We start from the raw sequence: 17,773 nt of genomic DNA, 5'->3' as shown, positions 1-17,773 counted from the left end.
ATGACCATCCAAGACTGTCACCACAAGCAGATGCATAAACAGAGTGAACAGCAGTAGACCTAGCAAGGAAAGCAAAACTGAATGGGGATGTTTAAATGGCAAAGACCGTTTAACCACAGCAAACTCTGTTCTAGAGTCTTCTGTTACAGGCCTTAACGAGCGGGGAAAATTGGCTTGTGCAATTTTTTTTTAGTAGAGAAATTACTTCTTGGCTTTGTCTGCAGTTCTACCATCCCCATCATCCCACGTTGTTACAGCAGTCTCCTAGGGTGAAGGAGGGAATCTCTCCCATTAGTTTTATACCTCTCCATTTCTGCCAGCCTTGCATTCAGGTGTATTCAGAATGCTGAACAGAGATAGGTGGATTTAAATTTCTATTGTAAATATTTTGTCAAAAGTTATAAGAAGATAGATATTAGCCTGCTCCAAACTACATTCTGGAAGGCAGCTTTACCTGTTGTGCTGCTGGAACCTTCCTTTGGTTTGGAATGAGCCTGCAGCAGGCGGCCAGGTGAAGCTGAGGAATCGCTCGTAGTATTGAGACACTCAGATGCTAAAAGGAAAATAATGGAATACTGTGACAAGTGTTTTTCATGATCATCATCATTTTCATAAACACATAAAAAAAAAAAAAATCACAAAGTCTTTCCCCTTTAATGCAGGCAACCTTTGAAAGCTGCCTACGTAGCCATGAGAGGCTAGGTAAACTCTGCATGTGACATTTTTTCTCCACTGGGCAACAGGGATCAAAACCGTCTATCTTGTGATTAGTCATTTCTTGTTGTCTGGCTAACGGAGCAATAAGCCGTAAAGGGCTAATGGACAATCCAACACAGGTCTTCTGGTGATTGCAAAATGAGGGAATATGGGAATTCGTGAGGTCTGAGAAAGCCCCCGGGAGGATCACTTTCCTGGTATGATTCTTTGCTGTGCGTGACTTTTAATCTCACTACGTGATTTCAGTAACTTCTCGGGGCTGCTTTTCCAACAGAACTGAAGTATTCCTCCCATGTCCTCCAACCCCCCTGAGCCTGCCCATTTCCTACACTGTATCTCTTTGCCCCAGCCCCCAAGCTGCCCCTCTTACCACTGAGTTTCAGAATTCCAGCTCCCATTTTTGTCCCCTACAGTCATACTAGTCTTTTCCTACACTTGGCGTCCTTGGTTCTTGCTCATCCACCCCTAACTACTCTTTATTCCATTTAAGTTTTTCTTGAGCATTTTGCAGGCACCCACCCCCCATTCATAGCACAGTTGTTCTGCTTTGCATCCAAAGCCTATGGTGCTTCCACACTCAGTGATGTCTGCAAAGGCTCCTTTAGCAAACTAAATATAGAAGTCTCATAGACCACATTTATATTAGTGGATTAAACAGGAACATTCCCAGATACTGCAACATGATAATCTATATTGTTAAATTTATATTTATTTCATTTATTTATTATTTTTTAATTTATTTAATTAATAAATTTTATTTATTTATTTATTTCATTATTTTATAATTAATGCTGGCATGATATTGACTGTGCCATGTAGCAGTCTCCCCAAAAGCACTCTCAGGCAAACAAGTTTTGGCCAGGGAAAAGGTGTGTTGTTTTGGGAGAGTGAATTTACACAGCCTACTCCGTGCTGGTGGGTCTCAATGTCAGGGAATGCCGCTGGGCATGTTTCATGTATCAGAGCAGATATAGCCACTGTGGTCCATGCAGTTCATGTGCCAAAATGACTAGGAATACATAGGGTCAGATAAAGTAATCTTAAATTTAACTGCAATATGAAATGAGACAACTGGATAAAACAACGAAGATACTAAAACGTTGCCAGGCAGAAGAGCTCAAGTTACCTCTACTGGGTTTTTTGGTCATCTCTAGAAGGAAATTCCCGCTTTGTTTTTTTTGAACTGGAGGAAGTTCCATAGATAGTGCTTCCACATCAGGAAACTAGAGAAAAGTAAGAGGGCTTAGGTCTCCCCACTAAATACTTAGGAAAAAACAGCAGATGCCGCCCCCACCCTCCCCCCAATAAAAGAAAAAAAAAAAAGGGGGGGGGGTGTGCAAATAAGCAGAACCAAAGTGGTAACTATAAAAATATAATTATACTCAAAAAAGTGCTTTGGAATCTGAGGTACGCTTTATGCACTTGGAGCATTTATCAGGTGAGATCACAACAGAAGAGTTCCCAAGGCCACGGTTAACCCGGGAGGGTTGCTCTCACTAATTCCCTCTCCAGCTGGCAGAGAGGGGCCTTTGAAAAGAGCCGAGGTTCAGCTTCTGCTCTGACTCAGACTCTCTCCAGAGTTTACGTAAGGAATCTGCAGAGTTTGTGCTCAATAAACACATACCACCTCCGCAATATGTTTCCTTTGACAAGGGCATATAATTCCCAGTATTAATCCTGCCACAACTGTCCTCTCTAACGGTTTCTTGAGATAAATGGAGGCTGAGATGTAAACCGACAACCGTCTTTGTGTGAACGTGACAGAAAATACCTGGCCTAACACAAACTCCTCCGGTTTTCAGCTACGTTACCTCTTTCAGGAAAAACTCCTTGCCGAATTCTGATTCAAAATACGGAGGAAATATTTTGTTTCTTATTGCCGTTAAGGACTTCTTTCCTTCATCAAGTTCTTTCCTAAGAAATTTTTAACATTGTTGGTAAGGAAAAGAAAGAAAAAAGCATGATAACTGAGTTAACCCAGTTGTTCAGTGTTATGTCTGAAACATCAAGCAATGGAAGGGATAAAGGCAAGTGGTGCTTTTTGTTCTGGTTAATCACTTTGAGCGATATTCTTGTAACTGGCAATTTTCTCAGTGATGGATCAAGAACAGGCTGGTCTGGCTTGCAGAGAAAACGTCCTCCTCAGACACTGATTTTTGGAAGAGCTGATCAAAATGCACATCGACTGTGGGTCGGCTGCTATGGAGAGCTCCTCCTCAAAGCATGCCCCAGTTCTCTACACCTTGTGGCACACGTCTGAGACTGCCAGTAGTGTCTTTCCAACCTTCCAACAAACATTTAAATCTGAGAAGTGGTATTTCGGATGCATTGCTAGAATTTATAATACACAATTAATCCAATTTCCTTATTTTATCACAGAAAAACTTGATGGCTCTGTGGATACAGAAAAAGCTGTTCAAACTTCCGAAGGTAAGATTCACCAGAGTAAAGACCAGTTATGTTTTCAGCTTGATTTACTCCAGTTTTACACTACTATAGTTTCCCTGGCTTGCAGAGCCTAATATCACCTATGGAATTACCACTCTTAATCATATTGAGAGTTTTGACACTGGTTTTAGAGCCAGAATTGCCCACGATGTTCTTGGGTGCTGGCTACTCAGACATATATATATTTAAAGTCATTCTTTAAATAGTTCGCAAAACAGTGTAAAATGCTATATTAAAATATAAATCTGAAATTATAGAAGTTTTTTTAATCTCATGCAAGTCCGAAAGTAATTAAGAAGTAGTATGGTAAAGATCTTAGTTTTCAATTGCTATTTAACCTTTCACAATAATAAGAAAAAGCAAGTTTCTGATTATAATATTAGTTCATCACCATTTCAAGTTATTCTGTTTAATCTAAGAAATAGTGAATGACCTAAATAGCTGTCAATATAATTATTTTAATTCCATCGTGAATGAATGTATGTTACTGATAACTTTCTCTGTGTTAATCCTAGTTCATGTATCAGGTTTTCTATTTCTGCATAAATTAAATGCATGGTTTTAATTCTTTAAATTTAAACAGTCGTGCTTGGATTACACTGAGAAATTTGATGTTCTGTCAGATCCAGAAAGCCCTTTCCTCTAGAACTGAAAACGATAATGGTTTTAATGCACAACACTTAAATGAGAAGTTTTTGTGTGGTACTAAAGAATTATATAATGCAGCAATATAATTATCTCCATAGATTAAAAGTCTGTAAATTTACCTTCCAAAAAATCATATTTTTCTCTCAATTAATAGTGGCTTTGAGCTTAGTCCTACGTTTTTTCAAATGCTTTTGTGAATTATCATATCTGCAGATTAAAATGCAGTGACTTTTGATTTACACCTGAGCAGAAATTCTCATGAAAATTTATCTATCTGATTGTGAAATGCACATTTTTAGCTACATATACTGTTTCAAAGCATCTATATAGATTTTTTTTTTTTTTCTTGAACTCATCAAACAGCTTCACCAGTCATTAGTGGGAGATAAAGGAAAATTTTTTAAAAATAAGGGCAAGTGAAGCAAAGTGGATTAGAATTAAAGTTGAGGGTCAGCCTTAAATACAACTTTAAGCGTGACAAAGATTTTTATCTTTATACACATACACACATCTTCCTGTAAAACCACTTCTAACCTGAAGATTATAGCAGCTGCCTCAGGACCCCCAGGAGAAATACTTCGCAAACAGGAAACTGAGGGACAGCTAATTCCCAAAGCAGAATGTTCAAATGTGGCAAAATGGGCATTGCTTCAGTAAGGCACTGATTTTTAAGATGACTCTATTCTTAAGGTTCCACTTAAAGATAATGAGTTTACCTACTGTCCACATGTTTTGCCTCCTAAAATGTGCTTGGAACTGCAGCTGCATTTCCAAGGTGTGAACCATGAGTGTATCCTGCACTTTACAGTGAACTCCACAATGAAGAGGGGAGGGAGAGAAGCCTCCACAATCAAGCAAGGAAGCAGTGGATGTGGTAGGCAAGCAAAGGGCCTGGGGTGATGGGATATCACAAGGGACATCACAATCAACAAAACAGAGCTGAAGTGGGGTTGCACCAAGCATATGCATATAAATAAGGAAGAAGAGGTAGATCTGGCCTTCTTCAGACAACTGGAAGAAGCCTCACGTTCATACTGCGTGGTCCTCATGGGGGACTTAAGCCACCCTGCCCAGCATTGAAAAGCAGCTCTGCAAAGAAGGACCTAGGAGTCCTGGTGGACATCAAATTGAATGTGAACCAACAGTGCGCCCTTGTGGCAAAGACGACCAGCAGAATCCTTAGGAGGAGTTGTCAGCAGGTCCAAGCAGGCAGGGAGGTGAACCTTCCCCTCTACTCGGCACTGGTGCAACCACCTGTGGAGTACTGTGTCCAGTTCTGGGTTCCCTGATACATCGAAAGACGTGGACTTAAAGAAGCAAGTCCAGAAAAGGGACACAAAGATGATTAAGGGTTTGGAGGATCTTTCATATGAGAGAAGGTTGAGAGAGCTGGGACTGTTTTGCCTTGAGAAGCTTTGAAGCACCATCACGTGATAGACGTGTCTGGGGTTCTGAAAAATCAGCCAGGATGCGTGGAATACTCAAATCTTAACCTACAGCATCAGCATTTGAAAATATTAATTTAAATTGTTTTCCACGCTGGTGGCAGAGCCAGGAAACGGAACACAGGACTTCTGACTTCAGCCTTGTTTTGAATAGCATAACTTAACACTGCTAGGCTTTGAAAAAATTGAGAGAGACTCAAACCATCCATTCAGCATTTCTGTTGCAGAAAACACCCCATTATTTGCCAGCAAACCACTGAACCATTACCCAACACCTGGTGAAATCAGCAACAGTCTTTCCAAAAACAGACTTAAGTTGGCTCTTAAAATAATTAACTTCCTGCCCTACTAATACTATTACCTGTACTCTTCTAGTCTGCTCTGCCACTTGGACACTGGTGTTACTCCTTCTGGGCTAAATGATCAGGGAAGAAACAAGTAGTGAAAAATGAGAAAACTAGCACGATGTTTTATAAGCACAAAAATACTTACAAGATAACCCTGGAAAGAGAACGCTTTTTGTAAGAGTATTTTATATTAACATCTCAGGTGACTCCCGACTTCCACTTGTATGGTTTGCTGCAAAATTGTTCACTCATATCTGCATTTTTATTATATTTTTCAATCAAAGAAACCCTCAAAATCCTTTTCCAACAAACTTTAAAGTATCTTTGAGATAAGGAAAGAAGAGGCACACAGGGACAAATGATCATAGGAAAAGCTAGTAAAACATTGTGATAGGTATCTAGAAGATCTAGGTCCCAGTCCTTAATGACAGTCAGCAAAGTACATCGCCTTGCCTGTGCGCTTGGTTCCATCCTTCGCGTTATTTACACTTGCATCAGTTCTCGCTGGTCTGTCCTACCTGAACCTCCGGCGTTGGTCCTCTCTTTGGGCAGCGATTGTCTTCTCTGTGTGACACCGGCGATGAGAAGCCACCGCCTGTTCGTACAGCTCAGTTACGTGAGCTGCAAGGTAAAGAGTATTATTGAATGTGCATGTTCTGCTAAGTGCTGCTAAGCATTATGAATAAAAACCATAAAAGTATATATTTTTAATGCATCTTTCTGTCACTTGATGAAAACCTAAGAGATTCTTTATTACTGGGAGGGAAGAGGCAGAAAGAACTTCATTCCAAAATCAATTTCAGAACATTAACAGACAGGAAAATAATTCAAGTCAATGTGGAAAGAACCAGAATCAGATTAAGTTCCCTTACCCTGTATTTCCTGAAATATCTTTGTGTTTTTTCAAGATACAAATCAAATGCCTGTGAATAGGAAAAGTTGCTGCCATTCAGCCACTTTCTGACTGGGGAGCAACATTCCAGGTCTCTGTCTCCAGCTGAAGAAAATAATGTGGGCCTTCAGGGACCTTTACCGCTTTCAGCTTACTTAAGTTGTGCTTAATTGTGTTGATCATGGCTGCTTCACAGCCATTCTCACGGAAGGAACTACTAGTTCAATATGTATAATGAAGAAAAGCCAATCTTTCCGTATTTAAGACTGTGACCAGCTTTGGGGCTTTAGTAAAGAGTTTCCCTGTCCTCTGACATCTTCTATAAAATGTGTTGCTTGCTTCATGCCTCACACCTAAGCTGTGCGTCCAAAGAAGTTTCCTTGGTTGAAAATAAATTTCCATGGGAAAATTTAGGAGGTCTGAGTATTTCAGAGATATGATCCTATTTGATCACGACATCTCTTAGTGTTTTGGGAATTATGTAATTGCAAACTTCAAAGTTAGTTTTTTTGTTTTGGTTTCGTTTTGGTTGGGTTTTTTGTCAGCTTTTTCATCATAAAAATATACTTTTATTTTCCTTTTTCTATTTTTGCCTATCTTAAAGAGCTTCTTTTTCATGCAATCTTCTTCATTAATAAGGGCACATTACAAGTACACTTCCATTTTAACTATGTTTTTAAATCAGGAAACTGTGTAGTATGCATTTGCTGCAGCAGTTTCCATTTACTTTGCACAGTATGCTTTTTTTAACAAGCAGAAATACTCTTGACAAGGCAGGAAGGGCAGAAAAGTAACACTTTAAAGGCTAGTGTCACTATGGGATTGAATACTATGGATTTTTCTATGGAAAAGGCTTATGGATTTTAAAAGAAACAAAAACATCTTAATTTTTGTTTGTACCTATTGAAAACATTACTAAATGTTAACAAGTATCTTATGAAAACCTCAACAGAAATCCACCAGAGAAAGCTAATACACTGTTCCATCTTTCCTGCAGGCAAGGTTAATGTAACCAAAACACATGATCATTTGAGAGCCGATTTTCAAGTGTAATAAATAACCAGGACTTATCCAGTTGCTTTGAAAAACTTGTCTGAAAAGTTGATACTTGTATAAAAGTAACCAAGTACTGTCATAGTTCTTATACCTAAGAAAACTCAATACATGCAGAAACGTGAGTGAAAATGCCAAATACACATGCCTAGGAGCTGTTTTTTAGGGGTACTGCATCATCGATTCTAACAAGTTCTAATCACCTGTGAAAAATCACACAGAAGCATGTAGATAGCACATAGATGAATTCACCTTTATGTTACTTCTTTAAAAATAATACCACAGTACTTAAAAACTTACTATGATATTTTACTATTTTAAAAGGTAGATATTAGATTTTTATTACCTCTATCACTGGGGTTTTCAGTTGACTTCTCCCAGTTCGGGAAGGACTGCAATGAAGAAGGAATAACTGTGACCATGCCAGAAACGGACCTCACAACCACAGCACTCTGTTTCGAAGGCTTTCTGTCCTAAACAAGCGTTATCTTGTTACCTGAGAATGCAACTTCAAGAATGGAGGTATTTCAGTGTGTTAGAAAACATGAGCTGGTGAAAAAGGAAATGAAGTACAATTTCCCTGGTCTAAACAGTAGGTCTTGATGACCTACTTCACAGATGGCTTTGTATTTTATATGGTTGCTGTTTATTAAATCAACTAAGCCAGTTCATATGCAAACTCAAATCCTTCTGCAAAGGATGTGAACCAGATCTAAAACTCATGGTCACAACAAGAAGTCAAATGGGAAATACGTTCAGGAATTTGTAGGCTTCGTTGCTGAGGGTCTCTCTTGTGGTTGGTTTGCAGTGAAGTGTTTGAGGGGCAAGAGACTCTAAACGAAGCCGTTTCCTTTACTCTTACGCTGTCCCTGAAGCAGTTAAATGGAAAGCAGAGTTCCTGCGACGAGGCAGTCTGGGTTCTGACAGAGCTGGGGAACAGCGGAGACGCGGGAGGAGCGTGACACCGATTCCTGGGTGGCAGCAGGGGCACAGCGAGGCTCCGCTGCTCAGAAAACTAGTTGTCCAATGTGAAATCTGTACTTGGAAACGGGCTTATGGTAGCTGGTACAACCAACAATAGTCACTAGACAAGTCCATTGGAACGGGGCAGCATGTGAGATTCAGTACCTGGGTCTCACCAAAGCAAATAAATGCCTGCCTAGAGGACAGAGGCAGATGGAGGTGCTGATAGATCACTTCTCTGTGTTCCTCTTTCCAGAGCGGCTGCGAGTTCCTTCCTGGTTTTTTTGCTAGGTATTTCTTTACTCCCTTTTTAAAACTTGCACGTCACTTGAAAGTACCGAGTGAGATAATATACAGAAGCTTGTAATATAAAAAAATTGGCTTTAGTTGCAGCGAATGAAAATGCTAACTTGGCTAAAAAGTTCAGAGACAAATTCTAGAATTACATGGGGTTTTTTTAAGATTGTAAGGAAAAATAATAGTAAAGTTATAGCTCTATCCAGAAAACTATGAAAAGGAAATTAACAGCATTTAAAACTGGAAAGATCTCATGCCTAATGTTTTTGCATGTTGAGACAATGTTTAAAAGGTAGACTCTAAGGCTAAGATGATGTTTGCTTGCTAGAATATGTTCACTTTTGAAAGGTGGATAGATCATCTGGTAGTGAATATTCAAATTAACAGGGCTAGATCTTATTTTTCAAATGTCAGATTTTTCAATTCAATATGTTTGAATTCACTATATGCTTGTTATTTGATTAAATGGAAATAAAAGTATTTCTTAGATGAGACTAAAAAAAGAAACCAGTGTTTAATAACTACTAAAAATCTAGCGTGTGAATTCACATCATGCAAGGTACCAAATGAAAGGAAGCTGTAAGAAATGAATAATTTAAAATAACCGAAATAGAGCATTTTACATAATAATAATAGAGCTCTTTACGTAAGATGTAGGAGTGTTTCTCTCATTCACCCTAATTCACCCCACACACTTTTGCTGCTTGAGCTTTTCTAATGTTTTTTACCACTCATGTCCCACTAACCTTACTGTTTCCTGACTGCTACCCCAAGTCCCTCTTTCCCTGTTTTCCCACCTTTCCCATTCCTTATTCCCCTCCCTTTTCTTTTCACGCTCTAATTAGCTGTGCAAATTAGGAGAGCACATTTTCCAAAAACATAAATGCCATTTGGCAGTGATAACACTATGCCTCCAGATTGGTTTTGGATCATCCCAACAGCAGGGTTTAAACTGTTACTATGGAGGTACTGTGGTTGAAATATAAGTCTCCCACCTGCAATGACAACAGACTGGGAACATTCTCATCCCAATGTTGCGGGACACGGACATTTCAGTATTTTTAGCCTGTGTGTTGGGGAATGTATCATTCCATAGAGCCAAACTCTTGAACTGTTTTGAGCATTGCTTCCCTAAAATGGCAGTAGTACCATTCAGTAGCCCAGCCGAATGTGGAGTGTGGCTCTGCTTTACCATTAAACTACAGCAGAGCTGGCACTGTGCTATCCTAACATTTGCTGTTTTATTAACGGATGATGCTGTGTTTTAAAGGCTGACGCTTCCAATGCAATACAATGGTTTTGTTGGAAAAAGCAGTTAAAAACTGTATTTCTCTCACCATAACGAGTTCAAGGATACTTGCAGCATTCTCCTTTTCCTCTTCTGTTCTTGGTTCTTTTACATTCATCTCTTCCAACTCATCTTCCTGCTTTAAGATGTTGTCTATATATTCCTGGTGGAACAATGAAAAAGAACAAGAAAGATGCAGATGTTTTCTTTGCAGAGGTAGACTTAAGGGGGACATATACAGAGAAAAGAGTTTGTAGAAGTAATGAACATATACGCTGCTTCTCAATGTCATAAAGGCCCCTTCTGTGAATTTGTGTGAATGGGTTATATAGATATCTAAAGGTTTGCATGGAGAAATAGTTTTTAAAAAACCCAGCAGGTCAAAGAGAGGAGTACTTGCTGAGAAGGTAGCAGGTGAAAGCTTACCAAGGACTAATCAACTCTGAAGACTAGCAAGACTATTGAATCTGCAAGAACTAATATACTAAGGACAAAAAGAGTTTGCTGAATCTCTACCAGGCCACTAGCACACGTTAGCATCCACAATGAATGGTGTGACTTGCAGCACATCCAACAGCTATCTAGGTGCCCCTGGTCCATCAGTGTGACCCCCTGCTTCTGAGAAGGCAGGTAGGTTTGGCCTCCCAACCGTTGCACCAGCCAGGCAAGTATGAGTGAGCATGCAAGTGCTTGAGTAAACTATGTGAGTGAATAAAGGAATGTGTTGAGTAAATAGCTGCTCTCAATAATAATCAATTATATAACAAAGATCAGCTTAATGAATAAAAGATGTTCTAACAAACGTGATCTGTATCTCCCTCCTGTTTGATCTCCTACTAGGGAAAAGGGAATTTACAACAGCGTAATTGAAAAATTAGGTTCAGGAAAAAAAAAAAAAAATCTAAATCTCTGTTTTTAGGCAGATGTTTACTTTGCCAGAATCACATTTTGCGCTACAGAAAAGAACACTTCTCTTTTCCCACACTTCTTTATGCTTTAGAAGATCAGCTGGATGGAAAAAAGGGTCCTTACAGAAGGCTGTCCTAACATACCACTCTGCTAGAAAGCTACATGCAGTACCAAGCTTTATGAATAGACAAGGTTTGCAGAAGCAATCTGGTTCCAGTTCCAGTTCTTTTTGATTCCTTTACACCTCTTAATCTTAAAGGAGATGGAGAAAGGAAGAATACCTTTTTCTTTAGATCTTGATTTAGTTCTGACAAAGTGAATATTTGGCTAAAGATTTAAGATACCTCTTTCTGGAAAAATCTATTCATTAAATATTGATATGTGAGCAATGAGGATATTTCCATTGCACATTAACGCAATTATTACAAATGTTTTCTCAGTGCCACTAATTGCAATTCTTTCTTCCCAATGTAACAAACAGCGTTCTTCTTTCTCTAAAAGCCAACAACAGATCTAGTCAATGAAGACTCACCTTGGCATTTTGGTGGGGAATTTTTTGTTATAGCATTGCCTTTAAAAGATCAGTATGCAATTTATATATTTATAAACTGTAAAAGGGTAAAATTTAATTCTGATAGACTGGCATGCCCCAAACATGCCAGGGCTGAACAGCTGTCCATATTTTTCTATTGCAAGCATGTCTTCTTTGAAATGTAAGGGGGCGGGGAAGTCTAACTGGCTACAACATGCTACTACCTTCACAAATTTCACACGCTGTTAACTTTCAAATTCCATCTGCAATGCCATCATCAAAATATGTTAAATTAATAAATTATAGAACACATTTATTTTGTTATTCTCTAATTGGTACGTAATAATGAGTTTTTAACTCTAAAATATCTTCTAAGAGCATCTTCACAATGTGAATTAAATAAATCAATGTTTTATACCAAAACCGAGAACTACGAAGCTGCTGACAAGGATCAACTGCAGAACATTCAGATTCCATCTCAGAACACTTGCACGTGAGGTGTAGCTTGCAGCTTGTTACGAACCAGTCACTCACGAGGGATGGACACACACTTTGTCAGGAGGTTACATAGCTATTTGCTAGACAGGGATAGAGTGACAGAACTCAGCCTTGAACCTGGAAATGTTCTGTACTGATTTATGAAAACGAATACATAACCAAAACTGGAGTGTGTCTCAGTGACCTGGTCAGCAAGTTAACTGTAGAATTATGGTGGGTTAGAAATTCTTGTACAACTTCATAGATTTAAGTTTTTAAGGCTTTGTGAAGGAAAACAAACCCTAAGCAAAGTAAAAGCAAAGTAACAGATATCAATATTGACAGAAAGGAAACGATGTGTTAGTGTACTGTCTGTGATGTGTACTGGACTGGATCCCACGTATTTGCACAGAAAAGAAGGTTCCACAAGAGATGAGTGAAAACAGTTGAGCTGCTTCAGAAATACACTCTTCTTAGAGCACCTGTCTACATATGAAGTGCTGATCGTTCTTCAAAAGTAGCAGAATTTTTGTCTCAGGGTTATGCTGTAAATTCATGTCACCCAATTTGTCTGTTCTCTATTGCTCACCGGAAGAATGAATAAATGTGATTGCACTACCTTAAGGGAAAGCTGCAGCTTTTCTCTTAGTTCCTCACTGAGTGGCTTATACTGGAATAGCTGACGGATTTGCAGTTTATTAGGACATTTTCTCACAGGTACTGGCAAGCACGTCTTCTCTTTGGATCCAATGCAGAGACCCCTCCAAACAGGTGTTCTGACTGAGGGACCTGTGATCTTCCTCTGAACATGGACACGAACAAGCAAAAAGAGCAAGAGGCTACTTATATTACTGATTAAATGCAGATATCAGCTATGTGTGTCTCAGCTGAAAAGCACAAGCTCTCCTTATAGCATCGTAGATCTAGACAATAAAGTCAGTAGATTCTTGGGCACAATTTATCTATTCTAAAACTTCTTCATCCGGCAAGATGCACTCCCCTTAAAATTACCATATCGCCTTACTGAGAGCAGAAGCAGCCCAAGGTGACTACATTTTTCCTGACATAGCCTGCCCCTTGCTTTGCCTGCTTAATAAACTGGACTTAACAATGTCACATTGTTTAGAGCTCCATTTTGCCCCCGTGACAAACATCTATTGCTTAAGCGGCAAAAGACAATTTTGAAGCAATTATACCTCAAGAGAAGAAAACGTGTCCCGGGTCCTTGACTGAAGGTTTGGAGGAACAATACTCTCTGGTTCTTTCTTCATTACCCAGGGGGAGGCTTCAGCCAGAGGGCGGAGGATAGTAATACTGAAAACACCTGGTTCGAAGACACATTTTGCTAAGAATCAGTTCAAATCCAAAAATGATGGTCAAGTGTCTCAGACGTCCAGAAAAGTATACTTACCTAAGTATAAAAAACCTTATTATCAAGTGGTAAAACTCCATGTGAAAATGTGATGCTTGTGGCTACAGATAATATCAGATCACTGAGGTGATTATAGAAGCTGGACAAGTTCAGATCACTGAGGTGATTATAGAATAGTTGGACAAGTTCAGATTACCACGATCAACAACAGACTGCCTATGCTACTTGCTTTGACTCTTGGGTAACAGCTCAGTTGTATAGTGTGTGGAGTATCCCAAACAAAGAAGAGCAGACCATCGACCCATGTTTACTGAATACTAATCTCAGAAGTACGTCATATTCAGAACATAATATTAATATTAATGTTCTTCAAAATATTTTTTCCAACCCAAAAAATCTAGTTAATCTACTATTATCTACCCCATAGGTGGCCTTCAAAATGGATATGACCACTGAGGTGCTTTGTCACAATGATACAAAATTGCAGAGCCTTGGTGTCAGGGCAAATAGAGCTAGTATTGAGAAAGGTAGAGTACGAAGTCCGGAAAAGCAGACTTGCTACTATTACAAATGACTGCTGGTTGCGAGCAGGTTTTCTGGGCTGGGATTTTCACTGGGTATCTGTCTTCTCCATCTTCCTGGTCTTTCCACCTTCCCTATCTCTCCGTCTCCCTCAGTGCCCTTTCTCTTTTCCTTTTCCCATGGCAAAATTATTTCATTCAGTTTATAAAACAGGGAACTGGTCATTAGTGTGAATAGAAGCAGCATTTAAAAATGTGCAAAACCTGGTAAGAATAGTAGGTGGGAAACCTGTTCCCCATGCTTATGATATAAATCTCCGAGAAGAATGTCTTAGCACTTTACGGCTTGAAGCAAACTATCCTTATCACCCCCCATATCCAGGGCATCCACGTGTTCCTGTCTTTTTAAAGATATATTTATTTTCTTAGGATCTACCTGTTATGCCACAGTGTATTTTATAGAAACACAGCATCTCCAACGAACTTTACAATGAGAACCAATCATTTCAGCATATAACTTCTTGTGTTGCTACTACGAAGTGGTTGGTGCCATGTACTTTCGGCATCCCCTATTTCAGTAATTTTTTTCCAGCTTCTTAGTAACATATATTTATCCTTTCCAACAGCCAGACTAGTCAACATCAGAGTATCATTGTCTTCATTGATAAATGGAGGTATATGATTAACGAAGACTGTGATACATTCAGTGTTTTTTGATGGTAAATACACAGAGAACTATGCATTTGGTAATCACGTTTGTTTGTGTGTCTGAGAGCGGATAAAGATATGTCAGTTGTTTGTTCGCTTATCCCTTTACAGTGTCATTCAGTTAATGTTCTGCTTCCCAGACTTTTCCACAAGCTCCTCTTCCCCATGCTTCAGTGCCAGAAGTGTGGACACCTCTCTACATGGGGAGAAACATTTTCAAATTTCCTGTCCAAATAAGAGTTTTGAAACTTCTGACTCCACCTTTGTAATTATTTCTGTTATTATTTTGTCGGAAAAGAAATAAAATTTTCCTACCCGGACATTCTTGCACAGGATCCTGCAAGACAGCAGCAGCGGGATCACTACAGGCTTTGGCAAGATACTCGTGTACATCCCTGCTCCGCAGGAGCTCGGTTCCAGAACCATCCGCGTAGATGATGAAGAACCTATACAGCCAGCCACACACATTGGATTGGATTGAGCATAGGAGGCAAGCTGTTGGCAGTGGGGGTCTGCAGGGTGGCCTCTGCGAGGAGAGGGCAGGGGCTGCCCTGTGCTGGACACAGACGGTCCCAGCCGGCTCCAACAGACCCACCGCAGGACACAGCTGAGCCCCTCAGCCAAGACCACGGCGCCTCAGGGAAAGCATGTGTAATAAAGGGCAAAATACCACACGGGCAGTGACGAGTGAGGGAAAAAGTATGAGAAACAGCCCTGCAGACACCAAGGTCAGAGAAGGAGGAGGGGGAAGAGGAGCTCCTGGTGCCAGAGCAGAGATTCCCCTGCAGCCTGCGGAGAGGACCATGGTGGAGCAGATATCCACGTTGCAGCCTGTGGAGGAGACCACGGTGGAGCGGGTATTCCCCTGCAGCCTGTGGACAGGGTCACGCCGGTGCAGGCGAATATTTCCTGAAGGCACTGCAGCCCGTTGAGAGCCCATGCTGGAGCAGGTTTAACCAAAAGGACTGCAGCCCATGGGAAGGATCCATGATAGAGCAGGGGAAAAGCGTGAGGAGGAAGGAGCAGCAGAGAGGAGCTGTTATGGACTGATCGCAACCTCCCATTCCCTGCGCTGCTGGAGTGGGGAGGAGGTAGAGGGGTCAGGAATGAGGCAGTTGATGTTGAGCCTGAGAAAAAGAGGGGATGGGGGGAGGTGTTTTACTTTTCATCTTTGTTTCTCACCATCCAACTCTATTTTAATTGGTAATAAATTAAATTAATTTTCCCCAAGTTAAGTCTGTTTTGCCTGTGACAGTAATTGGAAAGTGATCTCCCTATCTTAATCTTGACCCATGACCTTTTGCACCTTATTTTCCCACTTTGTCCTTTTAAGGAGGGGGAGTGAGAGAGCAGCTGGGTGGGCATTTGGCAGCTGGCTGAGGTCAACCCACCACACTCATCAAATCCAATGGCTTTCAAATTGCATTCTTTTCTAGATGACAAAAATGCAAAAGTACTGTGATGACACAAGAAGAAAATGGAACTCCAAGATGACGACATCAAATGTGCAAATACAGAGTACTGAACAAAGGAAGTGCAAATCTACAAACCCTGTACAAATACAGTGTAGTGAAGAAAGAAAGCGTAAACGCATGAATCCAGCGCAGTTTACCTGGGGGCATGCTCATCATAAGTGATAGGTTTGTTAACTTCTGGGAGTGCTGATGCTGAACTTCTGTCTTCCTTGTCATCAGAGCCACTGCTAGGAACACACACAGATGTGCTGCCATCAGCCATGACCTGTAATAGAAATTATACAAAATGAATTGAGTTACATGATACCTTTTTAAAAGAGTAACTTGCTGCTCAACTGTAACATGACCTAGCCCAGTGAAAGAGACAGAAAAAAACATATTTCAGGATGAGCAACCTGGAATTCACAGGAAAAAGAGACAAAGAAGAAAACTGAAAAGATAGTGAAAAAGGCAAAACAAACATTTCTAGAAAGACGTGCCATATCATAAATGCTAGTATCACATGCTGATATTTAATAAATGCTCAAGGATTGTTCGTTGTCAAACAGGGCCGTCCATGACATTCCATCTTCAACATATATATCTGCAGGCATCAACAGGCAACTTCACACAAAAATACTCACTTGCTGGTCAAGCCAGGTAACTGTATACTCAGACAGGTACTGATGTACCTCTGCGAGGTACATATGTATCTATGGATATGCACCTATACACAGAGGTACACACAAATATATACAAATGTATATATATATGTCTATATGCTAATATGTTAGTTAATAATTACATAGTACATACATATACTCATATAGGTGTATACATAAATATAAATGTGTGTCTATATATATAAAAATGTGTATGTACATACAGATGTGTGTATGTATATAGGTATATAGGTGAATGTATGTATAAATATATACCCCTATACACACACATTTATATACTTGTTGACATATAAAGAGATATAAATTATATATATATGCATTATATATATTTATCCATCTACCTATATATACCTGGTGTATATACATATGTATGTATAAATATATACACATCTATATACATGTTGATATATGAAGAAATATAGATAGATATAGATACAGATTATATATTTTTATATATACCTATAGGTATATATGTATAGAGGGGTCCCTTTTTAGGCATTTATTCACTTCAAAAATACGGTCTCAGATAATCTTATGATAATACTGAGTGAATTTCTACAGTATTTCCTTCGTGTCATTATTAACTTACGTGCCACTGACATATGCACACAAGGTATAATAATGCCTCAAATTCCTAGTGCAGTCAGTTGAAGGAGAGATGCCTTGGGAAGACACAGTTTAAACCAGAGTGATTCAAAGGGCAGTCCATGAACCGAACCTGACACACCCAGTCCACGCCCATTTCGCTGTACTCTCAGGTCTGACTAGGGCAGAGGAAGAACCAATCCTATCACACCCGCACCTTGTTGCCATCCCTACCAACCATTAATCTCACCTTTCTTACTACAGCCCCCCATCCACATCCCCTGCGACCACTGCTCCCACAATACCTTCAACTGCCCCACAGCCGCCTCAGCCTCCTTCCTTCATTCCCTAAGCATCAGCTGAGAAACAGCAGGACGTGCTGACGCTGATGCCAAGCAACTCCTGTGCTGCTCTGAATTGCATTGATTTTGTAG

At 39.9% G+C, this 17,773-nt stretch overlaps 1 protein-coding gene across 1 annotated transcript in view; it reads right to left on the bottom strand.

The window, feature by feature from the left end:
• The window catches only part of SPAG17 (sperm associated antigen 17), a gene marked incomplete at both ends in the record, with an annotated part of 108,802 nt that overhangs the window by 8,296 nt on the left and 82,733 nt on the right, over positions 1-17,773 (bottom strand). The window contains 11 exons of the mRNA XM_082336821.1: positions 455-553; positions 1,844-1,940; positions 2,529-2,631; positions 5,620-5,673; positions 6,124-6,226; positions 7,897-7,942; positions 10,148-10,261; positions 12,636-12,818; positions 13,213-13,340; positions 14,933-15,063; positions 16,230-16,357. Coding sequence (XP_082192947.1) covers positions 455-553; positions 1,844-1,940; positions 2,529-2,631; positions 5,620-5,673; positions 6,124-6,226; positions 7,897-7,942; positions 10,148-10,261; positions 12,636-12,818; positions 13,213-13,340; positions 14,933-15,063; positions 16,230-16,357 — 1,186 coding nt within the window. The remainder of the gene's footprint in view (positions 1-454; positions 554-1,843; positions 1,941-2,528; positions 2,632-5,619; positions 5,674-6,123; positions 6,227-7,896; positions 7,943-10,147; positions 10,262-12,635; positions 12,819-13,212; positions 13,341-14,932; positions 15,064-16,229; positions 16,358-17,773) is intronic.

The sequence above is a fragment of the Platalea leucorodia genome (genome assembly GCF_965183815.1).
Source record: "Platalea leucorodia genome assembly, chromosome: 2".
Taxonomy (NCBI): Eukaryota; Metazoa; Chordata; class Aves; order Pelecaniformes; family Threskiornithidae; genus Platalea; species Platalea leucorodia.
Note: the sequence above shows the minus strand (reverse complement) of the source record. Positions and strands in the feature narration are given on the sequence as shown.